Raw genomic sequence first — 16,489 nt, 5'->3', positions numbered from 1 at the left:
TCAAGGCTGAGGTTTTACTTGTGAAGAAGACTCAGAATCCTGCTCCAAACAGCTGACAAGCCCAGGATTCCTCTGGGATCCTTCCTGCTCCATGACTTACCTTGTTCTTTTTTCAGAGCCCATTCAGATACTGGGATGAAACCTGGTGCCTCCAAGGGCATGAAGTCCTGCCACCATCACGGATCCACTCCCCCCGACACTGTACAGAGAGGGACAAGAAAGGTGTGAGGAAACTGAAACCCAGAGCTCAGCAAGAAGGAGTGCAAGGACAGGGACAAACTGCCTGCACACCTTAGGAGCAGGAATGCTGATGCAGCTTGGTGTGCCACTCCAAGAGAGACAAGGAACAAAGGATGGAGCAACATGGAGGTACTGCAGCAATTCTCTGTTGAAATCAAAGCAAATATAAAGCAAAAGATGGAGTGACACTGCAGTGTTGTGGACAGACTCCATGGGAAACAATGCAGCTAATGGGAACTAAGCCAAAGGAATAATCTAGATGGAAATCCAAAGCTGAACTTTGCTTAACTCAGAAATACATGTTACTTTCCTCACCTCTATTTATGCTAATAACTAAAGTCAATCTAACTCCACCTAAATTGTAAATGACATCAACAGTAACTTTATCTTTTCCCAAGAAAATAATATAAATACGGCTGAAGTAGGGAGGGAGGTCAGGAGACTCCAACATTTTTGCAGTCAGTTATTATCAGTGGCAACCTCTAAACCTGTCACACTCTTCTCTGAGCAGTGCTAATGAACTTCTCAGTGTGAGTCACAGAATCACAGAAACACAGAATAATTAATGTTGGAAAAGTCCTCCAAGATCAGGTGTTACCAACATCTACTCCTTCCATCCCCTGCTCCTTCCATTTCTACCAACACATTCAGAAACAAACTTGCTCAGATTCCCATTGAGACCAACCCTACACTGTTCTGACACATCTCCACACAGGGACCAGAATAAAACTGAGAGGCAGAGAATAGACTGAGGAATGAGCTGGAACCTCCTCGCTGATGGCTCACGCAAACACAGCCCAGCTCGGAGCAGCTTTAGTTGAGTGTTCTGGATGTTCCGCAACATTCAACTACAGGTTTGATTGAAATTTTTCAAAACAAGATTTGTTTTGGAAAATCAGTATTTTATAGCAGGAATATAAATGTGCCTCAACATTGTCAATGAATTCTCCCGCCTTTTGGATATTCCGTGCTGTATTTCCTGCTTCCATTCAACCAAAAGGAATTCTTGGAGGTTTCGACACCTCTGTTATTTCCCCTATTCACTGTTTTCCTCAACTTTGTTCTTTCCTTAAACATTCCGTATTCTTGCTCCTTCCTACCAAGACAAATAATGCAAACCTCTAAATATTTTGATTTCTAAAACCTCCTCCATATTATACATCCTAAATAGTGGCTATTTATGGAGTCTGTAAAACCTCCGCCTTATGGTGTGCTTCAGCTATAGATAGAAACAAAACACAGTACCTTTGGATCCATCACCAGGACAGTTTGGGGATGAGGGAGGAAACCTCTGCTCAGCCCTGAGGGTAGCCTGCTCCACCACACCACCTCCTGGGCTGGAGTCATGTCTGGGAGATCACTTTATCACAATGCTCCTGGGAGCTGCCAGATCACTAATGTGCGAAACTGGGTTTAACTGTGAGCAAACAAATTGGAAACAGAAAGAAAATTACTGGAGCCAGAGATCCCAGGGCGGTGCAGCTCCAAGCAAGACCTCAGATGAGAAGAAGTACTTTCAAGAAGAACTTAGACTTTCCACACGAGAATTGAAGTCTGCAAGATGGTAAGTGGCCTAGAAAGAGGGACAAAGCGAATAGTCACTGTCTGTCCCAGAGCAGAAACCACAGATTATTCAATGGAGTGGGCAAGAGGAAGGTTCAAAAGGAACAGAGGGAGGCAGCTCTTCACATGAGGAGCTCCTTGCCAAGGGACATGGATGAGCACAAGGAAATTTCCTTGAGTCTGAACTTGGATTTCAGGGCGATAAGCTTGAGAAGATTTGGAAAATGAGAATGGTTGGGGGCTGGGAGCACACTCCAGGGTGCAGTACAAATATTGATCTGTCTCTTCAAGAGGTCTGCTGTGGCCACATCTAGAGGTATCAAGGCTGATGTAGATGGATCCGTAGTCTACATCCTCTGCAACTGTTCATCTTTGATTCCCCAGGGCAACAGGTCCAACAGGACCATCAGGGCTACAGAGCAGCTTGCGAAATTGCATTGAAATCCCTGGACTGAAATCTACAGGCACACCAGGATGTGCCTCCAGATAAATATTTTTGGTAAATGTCAGCGGAAAGACTCCAACAGTTTCTAAACACACAACAAGGCAGAAATAAATTGCTGCAGTCCATGCAATTTTCCAAGACAAATTTGGGGTACCTATAAAAGCTTCACTTTGTGACCAAGAGTCTAAAAGAGCAGGAGGTGGCTGGATGCCATGTTGGAATGCGGCCCTCACAGATATGTGGTGGTACTTCCCAGGACAGCCAAATGATGCCTCTGCCACAACTCCTTTGTTTCCCCAACAGTGTGCTCAGTACTGAGCAGCAACTGGACTGGAGCTGAGCAGGGTTTGTCCAGCAGCTGCAGCACAGCACGACAGGTTTAGCCATGGTTCAGAGAAAGGAAAATAAAATAATTTGGTGTTGGGTTTGAGATGGGCAGGACCTGAGGCTGCCAAGCACCAGAGTGACAGCTGCATTGTCCTTGCACACTCTGCCGCCTGTTGTCATCAGCTGGAGGTACAGGGGACATCTGCAAGTCAGGCCATGGAGTTGCAGGAATCCTGAAAACAACATCTGACAAGAGTACTGGTTGATGTTGGATCATGGAAAACATAGGAATCATGGAGTCATTCAGGTTGGAAAAGGCCTCTAACATAATTGAGTACAGCACTCCCAGGGCCACCACTAACTGTAGCCCTAAGCATCACATCTCTATTTCTGTTAAATCCCTCCAGGGATGGTGACTCCTCCACTGCCCTGGGCAGTCCATTCCAATTATTGACCACTCTTTCAGTGAAGAAATTTTCTTTAATATCTAACCTGAGCCTCCTTTGGTTCAACTTGAGGCTGTTTCCCCTTGTCCTATCACTTGTTCCCTAGGAGTAGAGCCTGACCCCACCTGGCTCCCCGTCCTGACAGGGAGCTGTAGAGAGCCAGAACGTTTCCTGTATCATAAAGGGAAGACAGGGGTATACTGGCTCTCCAGATCCATGCCCATGCCCTGCTGCAGTACCTACCTTGTGCTCTCCCAAAACTGCTCTGCAATGAGCACAGGGCTCCCACACTCAACTCTGCACACCCCAAGTCTTACATAGAAATCCTTTCCTCAGTAATCCAACTCTGGCAGCCAAAGCTCCCAGCACATAAATAAAGGAAGAATTAGGAAGAATTTATTCACAGAAAGGGTTATCAGACATTGGAATGGGCTGCCCAGGGAGGTGGTGGAGTCACCATCCCTGGAGATGACTGGATGTGACACTTAGTGTCTAATTGACATGGTGGTGATCAGTCATAGGTTGGACTTTATGATCTCAGAGGTCTTTTCCAACCAATTGATTCTGTGAAATCAGGCTTGCCATGTCCTGCCTTGGAAGAGACCTGGGCTTGGTGGGGTGCTCCAGCTGGACCTGCTGGCCATGCCACAGGGACACTCTCCAGCAAGTGGCAAAAACACTTCCCACCTCCAGGTCCTGCTCATGAGCTGGTTTCTCACCTGGGCATCTGCCCCTGCAGTCCAGTGTCCCTGTGGAGCTCAGGTTTTCTGCAGATCCATCTGGAAACCTCTTCAGCTTTGCTTTTGAATTCTTGGGCAAGCAGAGGCAGTCGCTGAGGCTCCCATGCAGAAAACACAGCAGATGATGTTTTGGGGTTACAGCCCTCCTTGTAACACCTGGGCAAGTAGGAGACCTAGACAGGACAGAGGTGAGGGCCCCACTGGACCTCAAGCACCTTAGCCAAGCAGTCCTCTCCAAGACCTTCTCCCAGTCCCAGGCTGATCTGTCTCCCATGCTCTCCCAGATCCTGCACCAAGACTGTCCCTGCCGCACATAGCAGCCCAGGGTCTCTTTGGGAGCACAAGCAAAAACTCAGCAGCAACATCTGTTTGCCCAAAGCATTCAAAACATGGGATCAAAAGATGAAAATCCTCCCCATGCTCCCATGCCTGCTCCTCCTGGCACAATCTTTGCTCCCCAAGGACCCTCCGGCTGGGTCTGGACTACTACCCTGCCCCCTCCAGCTGGATACTTTGGCTCAGAAGTTGTTTTTGTCCCAGAGTCTGAGCAAATTACCCAATCACCAGGGCAGGGCTGCATCTGGGGCTGCCTTGGAATGTGTAAAGGGACTACTGAAGGGGATCCATTTGGGATCCATTTTTCCCACCTCCAAGGGGGAAAGAGAAGGATCTTAGCACAGAGCCCTGTGCCAGCCCACTCCGGCACAGCCAGTGGGATAACAGAGGAAGGACTGTGGAGCTCTGTGATTCTGTTGTCCTGTTGAAACAAGGGGGATCTGTGCTCTCCCTGAGCCCAGTCCAGGACACGAGAGGGTGATAAGTGTTGCAGCAGCACCCTGGGACTCTCCAGCTCTGGCTGGGGAGGGAATTGTAAAAACAGACTCTGGCTCCCAGGCCTGGTGAAAAGAGCATCCCTGAGCCCCAGACAGGGCACATAGCCCCTGCATTCCCTTCTGGCCCCTCTCCTGCTACTTGTCCTTCCCCTTTGGGTTAAGGGTGTCCTGGCAGAATGGGAGCAGACTTCCTTTAGGGTCCTGTGGACAGGAGCCTCTGGGCATGGAGCAGAAAGAAGGAACTGCCCTACGGAGCCCTGCAACAGGGGAAGGATGAGCTCCAGTCCCACCTGCCTGGCCTGAGCAGTACTTGATGGGTGCCACATACTGCTGAACAGGAAAAAAAAGAGGGCACACATTGTCCTCTCCATGTCCAGACAATGTCCGTCCCCACACAGGCCAGACACCTCCATGAGGGGCTCTGCCATCACCCTTCAGTCCAGCCTCTTGGACAGGAGTGTCCAAGACAGAGCACTCTGAGAACAGGTGAACCCCAGCCATGGCTTCCAAAAAGGACCTGCTGGGGAGGAAGGGCAATGCCCAACCTGCTCTACCTCCACCCTGCTCAGTTTCAGCCCTTCCGCTCATCTCCCCGTGGAACCTGAGACAGAGGAACAGTCGCTCCACAGGAACAGCTCCGTGCCTTCCCCTCTCAACTACCTGAAAACAAGGCACACTCTCTCACTGGAAAGGAGCCTCTCAAATCCCTGCAAAGCCCCACAGCACATTCCAGCAGAGATGCTGCATGGAATGGGCCAGCCCAGGGTGGTCTGACCAGCAGCTCATGGGCTGGATCCCATCCTGTTACAGCCCCTTCCTGAGGGAGGCAGGAGCAGCCAGTAGAAACAGCCTGTTCTGTCCCACACCCAAGCACCTTCCTCTGCTCCTGCCCAGGTCCCAGAGTGAGCACTGAGCCCTGGCTAGGGAAGAAGAGGATGTGGCTCTGCTCTTCAGTAGTAGGGAGCAGCTATACCAGGCCTCAGCGTAGTGGTCCCTTGCCATGGGCTCCAGGAGCAGGATGAGGTGGAGGGTGGGAGAGGTCCAGATCACACTGTCCTTCGTCCACTGCCCTCCTTTGCTCTTCCTTTCCTCCATCTCAATTCAGCAATGACATAATTTCTTCAATTATTAATCATCTCACTGCAACAGTGGATGAATCAAACCCATTAAACCTCCCCTGGGAGCAGCCCCAAGAAAGGAGGCACGTTTCCAGAAAGTACATTAAGGACAATGCAGACAGGCAGTTGAGACAAGTGGGAGGAATGGTCTCGCTGCTCCATGCAGGCCATTTCCCATCAGCTGGGATTTGATATCCAATGCACAGGGACTGGGAAGGGCTATGATGCAAACAGGCTGTCACACACCCTGCTGGGCAGCTCCGGGAGGGTCCTGGTGTGGCAATTATTTCAGCTGAAAAAGTCACGAAAGAGAGATATGCTGGGAGAATTGCTTATACAGGAGCTCCTGACAGCCCACATGCTAAACAGCTGTTTCCAAATTGCCCCATCACCCCAGCAGTGTTTTGCACAGTTCCTCCCCACCTGGAGTAAAGTCACTCATTTGTTACGATCTGCTTTTAAGGATGCAGGAACCCAGCTGGCATAACCCCAGCATGGCCCATTTGTCATATCTGGGAATTCAGTTTTCAGTCTCTTCACAAAAAAAAAAAAAAAAAGTAATTCCTCCCAGTATTGCAGAAATGTTCCAAGTGAGAAATTCGCCTCTGGAATAGGATGATAGTCCTGGTCAAAATTACAGGAGTCAGCAATTCACCAGGTTGAGAGAATCCCAGAATGGTTTGGGTTGGAAGAAACCTTAAAGTTCATCCTGTCACTGAAACAGCAGGAAAAACAAAACCTTTCGAACAATTTTTAGTGTTGGAGAACTCAAGAATTATTTTATTCTGGCCAGGATGATGTTCTGGCCAGGCTGTGCAACAGAAATCATTTCATCCACACATTGGGTTGTGCAAAGAGAATAATTCCATCACATGTCACTTTTCTAGATTTTTCACATACTTATACAGTGAAAACTCAGAGAAATTCATTGGTTCAATGTTTATTGGTCCCAAGTTACACAGTTCTTAGAATTTGGTTTCCTAGTGGTTATTGATCTCTTCACCTGCGATGCTAATTAGGTCCTCATTCTTCTCTTATGATCTTTTCCCAGACCAAGTGTCTCCAACACACCAGGAAGGATGTTCAGACGCTGATGTTCATTAATGGTTCTTATCTCTTGTGCATCCTCTGGCGGTTCTCAGTCCCTTGAGATGTTAAGCTTATCAGGCCTTGCCCAGGGAACAGTCTCTTGAAAAGAAACTTCCATTCCCTTCCTGGGCAAAGATGAACAAAACCACTGACTAAAGTTAATTAAAAAATTTAGAAGTTGTATCATTTCCAACAATCCTGTTCCACCCCCTGCCATGGGCACACCTTCTACTAGACCAAGTTGCTCCAAGCCCCATGCAATGTGGCCTGGGTGACTTCCAGGGATGGGGCAGCCACAGCTTCTCTGGGAAACCTGTGCCAGGACTTCAACCACCCTTACAGCCAATAATTCCTTCCCGCTATCCCATCTAATTCTACAAAAATCTCCGATCAGAGTGACGGGACCAGAGACACAGCCTCAGATCAGGTTATAATAAAACACAGTCCAGCTGTTCAGGGGAAACAAAATCCTTCTCTCACCTCTCCTCTCTTCCTTTTCAGACACCTATAACCACATTTTGCCCTTCTGCCAATGCTGCACCCTTCCTGCTGGGCTCTGCCAGCTGTGCCTCCATAACCCCCTCCAGAGCTCCCCCGCCAGCCTGGATCCCAGAGAGGAAAAGCCTCACACGACCCTTCCGCAGGCTGCCGGGGCTGGCAGACGGCGGAGCCCCGGCCCCAGGCAGGGCTGGGGAGCCATGAACCCCCCGTATCCCACGGGGGCTGAGCCCCGAGAGGGGCCGGCCTGGGCCTGGGGCGGGCAGCCCGGAGGGGGCAGCGGGGCCGTGTCGCCCCCGTGCTCACACTCTGGGCTCTATTGAGAGGCTGCAGCCTCGCAGGCCGCACGGACGACCTGTAAGGACCTCCGCAGCCTGCGGACCCGGATGGCTCGGCCGCGGCCCGGAGCCCTTGGACAGCGGCCCCCCGCGCCCGGCGTGCCCCGGCGGCGCCCGGACACGGCCGAGCCCTTCCCGGCGCGGCCCGATCCCCGCGGGGCATCGTGGCCGCCTCCGCCAGGGGGCGCCGCGCCCCACGCCGCTGAGGGGCGGGGCGGGACACCGACGTGTGAGCGGCAGGGTCGTGGGCCAATCACAGCAGGGAACTGGGCAAAGGCGTGGCCGCAGCGCTTGGGTGGGCGGTGCTAAGGGCGCGGCCCCCGAAGGCGGAGCAAAGGGCAGGGGAACTCTTGGGGGACGGGAGCTAGCGTTGACTGACGTCCAGATGAACCAATGGGCTTGGCGGTTACCACGCAAGGGCTCGGGCCTACCGGTCGCTCCTCCCCAGGGGCGGCGCCGCGAACCAATGAGAGCGAGAAGCCGGGCCGGCGGGCGGGGCTGCGGGTGGAAGGGGGTCGCCCGCGGGGGCGTGCCCCACCATGAGTGGCAGGTGGTTGGACCAATGGCGCGGGGCCCGCGCGGCGGCGGCGGGGCGGTGGGGCCGGGGCGGCCATGGACCGCGTGAGCAGCACCATGAAGCAGGTGTCCAACCCGCTGCCCAAGGTGCTGAGCCGGCGGGCGGGCGGCGGCGGCCTGGAGGCGGAGCGGGAGAGCTTCGAGCGCGCTCAGGTGCGGGCGGGGCGGGGCCGGGCTGGGCGGGGAGGGGGATGCGAACGCTAACGGCGAGGAAGGGCAGGTGCCGCTTAGGGGGCGGCGCGACGGGAGCGCCCCGCCCGGTAGCTGCAGCGGGTATGGCGGGACGCGGCGGTGCCGAGCGGGCGGGGCTGCCCAAAGCGGGCGAGAGTTATTTGGGTGGGCGCGCTCGGCCAGGTGAGCCGGGGCGGGGCCAGGCCGAGTCGCGCCGCAGGTTGGCGTCGGCCCGGGGGTGGGCCTTGGGCGGGCGGGCGCGGCCGGCCCCGGCGAGCTGGGTCGGCGCCAGCGGGCAGGGCTGCGCCAGGTAGGTGGGGTAATTGCCAGGAGGGCAGTGGGCCGTCCTGGCGCGACAAGGATGGGGACCCGCCGGACCTCGCGGCCGGCGCCGAACCCGGCCTTGGAGGAGCACCCGGGCACATCAGGGTGCGGTGGCACCCGGGATGCGCCAGCCCGGCAGCGTCTGTTCAGCCTGGCCTCCCCACCACTGGGGCTAGGGAACACACCCGCTGGCCTGAGCTGCCGGGTCTCCAAGCCCAGCCACTGCCGGGCATCATGCCCACGACAGTGCCACCCTGTCCTCGGAACCATCCTGAGCACGCGTAGCCTGTGTCTTCACTAGCTGGAGGGGACATGGAGTGGCTCTTTGGCCAGTGGAGTCAGTCGCCCCACTGGGTTCTGCTCCCGTGTCACTCGGGGACCCCAGGTGTGGACAGCGTCTGCCCCTGCAGGTGGCTCCTGGCAAGAGGCACCAATATGTTGAAAAGCAGACAGAATTTGCTCCTCAGCAGCATCCAGAGTATCAGGATGGGGCCCTTCACTCAGGTTTTAGGTGAAGGATTGATGTCCTGCACAGAGGAAAGGTGGCAGCCAAGCTGGAGGGGCAGTAGGGGAGCTTTGGTGGAAAAAGCTGGTGATCTGGGTAAAGGATGTGCTTGGACCAGCTGGGGATATGCCTGGACAAGGCATGGGGGGAGTGAAGAGAGAGGGATGGCAGCAGAGGGAGCTGGGGACAGCTTGGCCCTTCTCCATGTCCAGGGATGGAAAGTACCAGTGAAGCAGAACTGTCCAGACCTACTGTGGGAGAGGAAGGGAAACTGAGGCAGGAGCAAGGGTAGAAGTGGGACCAGTAGGAGCAGACTTGAATGAGCCCAGAGTGGGAACAACACATGGGAGATGGGTTAGAGATGGAAATAAACCCCAAGGATCATGTCTCAGGGGGTTTTGCGGGAAGAAAACCTACCAGGCCGTGAAGTTGGATGCAGGATCGTGTGCAGGGCTCTGCTCGCCTTCCCGCTCCAGTTACCTCGGACATCAATTATTTACTCCTACTTCTAAAGGTAGGAATGGCACTGGTTTGCTCCTGGAACCTCCTGGCTCCTTGTGTCAGCAACAGCCCCATGGGCCTGGAGCTCTCTCAGCCTCCCCCTGAACTCGTGGTTTCCCGGGAAGGGCCGAGCGGAGAGGGTGGTGGAGCGGCACCACTCCCCAAATCGCTACATGGCCTTGTCCGGCTTTTTCTTCTTCTGCGCTTCAGCTCTGTGCAATTCCCTTTCTAACTCATTTTCTCTCTCTCTCTCTCTCTCTCTCTCTTTTTTTTTTTTCTTTTTTTTTTTCCCATAATTCTCTCTCTCCAGTTTAGAGAACTTGCCAGGCACCCCTTAGGTCTTGGTTGTACAATTTTTGTCCAACTTCTTCTTTCTGAGGTTTTTTTTTAGAGAAACTTTGTGGCTTTGGGGTTTTTTCTTTTTGAAAGTGACTTCTTTTAAGAAAACTTTCATCTGTTAAATGGCTTTAAGATGAAAAATTTCCCTGTGTTTTCAGCATGTACAGACTCCTTCCCTCCCCTCCAATCCTGGCTGTCTCAGGGCAGCAGCACATGCATCACAAAGCCTGTTCTGGGCTAAAAGTGCTGAAACAGGCAGAAAGTGTGTCCAAATGGGCCTTTGGGGAGCCTGAGAAGCACCTGCTTGGGTTGGCAGCACCCAATTTCTGTGGTCTGAGCTCAGTTTGGAAGAACAAGAGCACCCTACAAAGCTGTGGTGGTGGTAGGACATCCTAGTAGTGGGGAGGTCTGGAGGTGGGATGTTCCTGTGGTGGCAGTAAAGTGGTGCTGGAATTGTTCCATGGTGGTGGGATATTCTGGTGGTGAAAAGCTTCCACGGTGGTCATTGCATTGCACAACAACTCTGTCCTGACAACCTCCATCTGTTGGCTTGCAGACAAACAGGAGTAAATTTCCTGGTGGCCTCTCTTCTGCTCCCACAGTTGTGCAAGTATCTCGATTTTCCTGGGAATGCAAATGTGGGAAACCTGAGGACATGCCCAGACAAGGTGTTCCTTTCCTGCTGTTCTTGCTGCCTGCTGAGCAAGAGCAGCTCAGGAAGAACAAGACACAGCCAAGGACTCCTCTATTCCTTTTCTGTCAATGCTGATAGTTTTCATAGGAAGTTGAGCAACAGGGACACCAAATCCTGCAGTTCTGCTGCCATCAGGATGAGCTGGGTGCAGCCCTGCTGTGGGAGTATGAGTGTTGCAATGACTGTTCCCCCTTTGCTGGTCTTTCACGTGGTGATTCACCATTCATCACCTCAACCTCGGCACAAATCTTTGGGCACAGCAAAGGTCACCAACGCAGGAGAAAAAAAAACACTGAAAGTGAAAATTCTGCCATATTTTAAGATAAGTGTTTCACATAGTGTCTGATGTTTGCATCCCCTCCAAGTTCTCCTGGTTGGATTAAGGGGTATGTCCTGGTGCTGGAGCTCTGCAGGGAAGGTCTTCTTTGTTTAGGGTAGTGCTTGGGATCTTCCCTCCTTGGGACCTTCCCTTCCTTTCCTGTGTAATTGTCCACAGCAGACATCCTTGTGCCATGATGGAGCCAAGGACTGAAATTCCTTCTGTGCTTGGCTAGTTGGCAAAGACTGGATGTTCAACAATTGCATGAGCCAAAGTGTTGAGGGTGAAGTCAGAGTTGGAAGGACACAGGACTTCAGCGGGGCAGGGATGATGCTCCAGGGGTGATGTCCCAGGCTCTCCTGCTCCTTCACTCGTGTTTTGGACTGCCGTGGGATATTTACCTTCATTCCCAGCAGGGATATGGCCAGCAGGGCATCAGTGCAGGTGCAACTGCAGACTCCCAGAGGTGGTACATGACATTCCCAAGCAAAGCAGCAGCTGACTCCTGGAAGGCTGAAGGTATGGAAAGATCCTTACACAGCTCAGCTCTTCCTGCACCAACTTGTTCCTTCTTTTTGTAAACCCATCACTGGATCAAGCAAAAATGCTCAGACATCAAAACTGAGGGAAGTGCCCTTGAAGTTGTAGCAGGACATGCCCTGATCTTTAGTCCTTGTCCCTGCCCTGTGGGTTTTGGGTGGAAGGGAGGCAGCATATTGTGGTGGTGTGTTGTCATCTCCTGGGCTGCAAAGTCACCAAATAATTCTCTTGTGTCTTCCATCCTGAGCACTGCTCCAGTGCCCAGCTGTGCTCCATCAGGAGCTATCATGTCCCACACCACTGCAGGCTGCCCTGTCCTGAGTCCGTGCTGTGTCCCAGGGATGCGGACATGAGGTGGAGACAGTGCCTGGGGCTGTGCAGGAGCTACAGAAATTCCATGTTTGTTTCCCAGAGCTCATGGCTGCTGGGGCTTCATACCAGCCAATGAGGCTGCATGCCCAGCATGGTCCCTGCCACAGGGACAATTCCAAGGGTAGTCCATCCTGACAAGGGTGGGCGTTGGGAGGAGACACTTCTTTAAAATTCCTGCAGAAAATCTAAAAAAACTTACATTTTAGGTTCTTTGGCTGCAGTTTTTTTGGGGTTTTTTTTGTTTTTGTTTTTGTTTGTTTTGTTTTTTTGTTGTTGTTGTTTTTGTTTGTTTTGTTTGTTTGGCTTTTTTTTTTTTTTTTTTTTTTTTCTGGGAAATTCAGGGAGTAGCAAAGGGGAACAGGGACCACTTGGACTGCCCACAGCTGCCACTACCTCTGGCACATTTACACAATGGGTCCTTAGGACTGTGTGCAACAATAAAAGCCATTCATGACTCAGAAATTACCCTGCAAAGACCTATTTGCAGCAGAAGGTGATTGCTGGCTACGTCTCTACTCCTGCCATCAGAGTCCCCAGGATGGTGCTGGGGATATCAGACCCTCCTGCTAAGGATTTCCCAGTGGGAAGGTGTGGCATTTTCATGTCAGGGAGATGCAGAACTCTGAATGCAGCTGATGCCACATCTCTGGAAGGTTTTAATGTCCTTAGTATCCATGAGCCATCCCTCAGGGGCTGCAAAGCTGTTTTACTTCCTACCTTGCTGTTGGAGGAGCCTTCTCTAACACCAGGTGCAGAGAGATGGTGCAAAAGAAAAAGTATCAGGTGCAAATGAAATTGATTTTTTTTTTCTACCTCAGTGTCATTTAATAAATTCTTTTGATATGGGAACCCAACTTTTTCACAGCCAAATACAGGTTAAAAGCAGCTTTGTGCACATCCTGTCCCTACAATGGACTGTGTCACTTCTGGGCCACCATCACAGCCCCATTAATGCAATTAATCCTTTTCTCCCATCATTTTTATAAGTTGGAATATGGTCCTGTGTCTTCCAGACACAGCAACCCAGCTGATTTCAGATCAGACCCAGCTCGGTCCAACTCACAGTTGCAAAGGAAATACCATTTACTACTGAAAAAAACCCATTTTTTGTGGTTCAGATGCTGCAGCCACCAGCAGCTTTGCCAAGACATTCAGTTCTTACACAGGAAATGAGGCTCCTTTCTAAGCACCAGAGTGGGGCTATATATATACAGCCTCTCTGAACAAAGATATTTAAAGAAACATATTGACACTAGCAAGAACAGGAAAAAATAGCTCCTGGCTGTGGGGAGCGAGGGCTGACGGCAGCTGAGCCCATCCTGGGGGAGTAGGTGGTACAGGGGATTAATTCATGGCCCTTTCATCTCCAGGAAAAGGAGCTCCTGGGTTTGGTGCTGTGTGAACCCCCATGCTTTTGGTCTCCTGGCTTTTACTAGGAACTAGAGATGCTGGGGATTGAATGCAAGCTTCAGCAGTGAGGTAATGAGTCATCTCTTTTCAGAGAGTCCCTCTTAGAAACTTATTTCCATCCCCAGGGAATGAAAATCGTTTGCCGCTACCAGATATGGGGCTGCTTTTCTCGTTAGTGCACGCAGGGATGGAGGGGTTTAGGAGTTTTTTTTAGATATAGAAACACCTATTTTAGATGCAGAAATATCTGAGTTTTTTAATGAGGACTCCAGAATGGAGTGGACTCCAGGATGGAATGGACTCCAGAAGCAGCTAAGCCTCAGGAGGATGAATAGATTTGGTGCTGAAAGTACTGCCACCAAGTCCAGGAGCTTCTGTAGCTGGGAAAACATGATAGTTTTGGACCACCAAGAGGCAAGGGGGAACCTTGCCCTGAATTAGACCAGAGGCTGAGTGGGAAGACAGGGATGCTGGGGGATGTTGCTGCCCCAAAAACCCCTTTCCCTCTCACTCAGTATGTACTTCCCCACCAAGGATGTCCTGTCCTAGGGGTGCAGGTGGGTTCTTGCCCTCTGAAATTTATCCAGTTTAACTCCATCCATCTGCAGAGCTGAGGAGAAACAGCCAGGAAAGCAGGGTTCTCACTAAATTCCCCATCAGAGGACTCTGGACTGAGTGTGGTCTCCTCTGCTGCCCCTGGCCATGACCCAAGTCCAGCGAAAACAGTCAGGAAGGGCATGTGGGATGTGGGCACCTGTCATGAGGAGGGGGTGACTCATCCCAGCTTTGCTCTCCCAGAAGAAAAAAACCTCTGGACAGGGGCTGGAGCTGCAGGAGGGACCATTTTGGCGGAAAGACTGAGAATCCAAGGATGGGGAGAAGGTGCCCATTGCAGCCCATTGCATCATCCCATGTACGTGACATGCAGTCAGGATGAGCATCGCCTGCTCCAGCACTGTCCGGCACAGAGTGCAGAGTGAGCTCCAGCACCTGGATTCTGTGCTCAGCCTCATCCCATCACCTGCTCCAGCACTGTCTGGCACATGGCACTGCAGCACAAGCCCCAGCACCTGGATTCTCTTCCCATCCTCACCCATCACCCGCTGCTGGCTCTGTACCCTCTGGACCTGGGACAGGGGGTCAGCAGCCGGGGGTCATACAGCAGCATGAGGGCTGGAGGAAGGGCTGGATCTTGGCCCTCATGCCTGCCACCAGCTTGGCTGATTTATTTTGCAGCCACCAAGTAAGAAAACTTCCTGGGGACAGCCTGTTCCCCGAGTGACAGCAGAAATAGGCAGCACAGCCAATGTTTTAGCCCGGATGTGCAAGTCCAGCCCACAGCTGGACTAATTATACATTGTATGCTGCTCTGGGCTAATGACAGGGCAGGGTAAATGATCCCAGTCCACAGTAGAAAGGTGAATTATTCTCTCAAAGGCGTACACAGACACTGAATAGTTTATTATGGACTCACCAAGAGGATTGGGTTGGAAGGCACCTCTAAAGTTTAGCTTGTTTTACTTCCTGCCATGGTGCTCCAAGAGGAGAGACCAGGTTGCTCCAAGCCCTGTCCAGCCTGGCTTTGGACAATTCCAGGAATTGAAATCGAGCTGTTCGAGCGAGTCCAGAGGAGGCCACAAAGATGTGCTTGGGCCTGGAGCCCCTCTGCTCTGGAGACAGGCTGAGACAGATGAGGGTGTTCACCTTGAGAAAAGAAGACTCTAGGGAGACGTTAGAGCCCCTATAGTGCCTAAAGGGGCTCCAGGAAAGCTGGAGAGGGACTTCAGAGAAGGGGCTGGAGTGACAGGACAAGGGGGAATGGCTTCAGATTGACAGTGGATAGATACGGGATGCTGGGAAGAATTCCTGGCTGTGAGGGTGGTGAGGCCTTGGCACAGGTTGCCCAGAGAAGCTGTGTCTGCCCCATCCCTGGAAGCGTCTGAGGCCAAGTTGGATGGGGCTTGGAGCACCCTGGTCTTCCTTCTAGTGGAAGGTGTCCCTGCCCATAGTAGGGGGTAGAACTGGGTGATCTCTAAGGTCCTTTCCAACCCAAACCACTCCAGTATTATGTGCTGTGCAAGCTTTCCTTGTGCTTTTTAGGCCCACTGGGCCTAAATGACTGCTGAGATCTCCCCACTGATGCCATCCCATGTTTTCTGCGCTCTTAAGAGGAGAGGGGACAATTCCTGGGTTTCCCTGTGGTTCTGGCGCAAGCACCTTGCAACACAGTTTGCACTTACTAAACCCTGTATTCTTGTTCACTTCCACATGAACATGGTCACTGGAAAAAATATTTTCCAACCAGCATCTACTAATTCAAATAAAGCACGATGCCACAGTCTCTCTTGAGAGTGCTGAGCTGCTCACATCCGTCTTTTATTCCAATAAAAGAGACAAATGGTAACAATAAGCAGCAAGTCTCCAGCCTGGCCCTGGCAAAAGAAGCCACTTCTCCCAAAAGATCCCTTTCTCTGATGGAAGTTTCCTCATTCCTGCATGGCAAGCACTTGGCACAACAGGACTAAACACCCACCCAGGAAGGGCACAGGCTAATAGTGTTCAACTGGGATTTAGTGTCATCACACAAAGCTGGCTACCAGTCAGACTAGGTAAAAATATAATCTAAAATTATGGAAGTCTTGGAATAAAGTAGCCACAGCTCAGCAGGGTTTTATTAGTTTGCTCCACTGCCAAGCAACAAAGGATCTTCCTCACTTCAAGACTCGAGTATGGCACATTGGGGCAACCCCAGGTCCCCTTGAACAGTACTTTTATGGCCAAACCATCAAACCAGCCTGGCAACCTCCCTATGAGCTGACTAGAGCAACTCAGGAGCTGCCTGATTCTTCAGTCTACAATGTTCCCAGCCACTGGACTGGTATTTTCTGCACTGGTGGGAACAAAGGCACCTTTTTGTTGGAGCACCAAACCGGCACAACCAAGGGGCAGGAGGGGATCGGTGAGTGAGTGCCGAGCACTGTGGAGGGCACAGGCTCCAGGACAAAGCCGATGGACATTCCCAGCCCAGCCCATGGTGGGGACTGACACCCTGTGTTGGTCTGAAGATGTTGTTGGAAGCTGTGGCCAGGGTCTGATTCTGC

At 51.9% G+C, this 16,489-nt stretch overlaps 1 protein-coding gene across 2 annotated transcripts in view; it reads left to right on the top strand.

The window, feature by feature from the left end:
* The first annotated feature begins 8,216 nt into the window (after positions 1 to 8,216).
* HIP1 (huntingtin interacting protein 1) overlaps positions 8,217 to 16,489 on the top strand; it is a 44,397-nt gene continuing 36,124 nt past the window's right edge. Inside the window, exon 1 of one of the 2 annotated variants that reach the window (XM_053961307.1) lies at positions 8,217 to 8,366. In XM_053961307.1, the coding sequence (XP_053817282.1) occupies positions 8,250 to 8,366 (117 nt within the window). In that variant the 5' untranslated portion in view covers positions 8,217 to 8,249. Of the gene's footprint in view, positions 8,367 to 9,642; positions 9,728 to 16,489 lie in introns of those variants that run through there. The other variant, XM_053961308.1, reaches the window with a different exon arrangement.

Source organism: Vidua chalybeata, chromosome 20 (genome assembly GCF_026979565.1).
Source record: "Vidua chalybeata isolate OUT-0048 chromosome 20, bVidCha1 merged haplotype, whole genome shotgun sequence".
In the NCBI taxonomy this organism is placed as follows: domain Eukaryota; kingdom Metazoa; phylum Chordata; class Aves; order Passeriformes; family Viduidae; genus Vidua; species Vidua chalybeata.
This window is presented reverse-complemented; position numbering and strand designations above follow the sequence as displayed.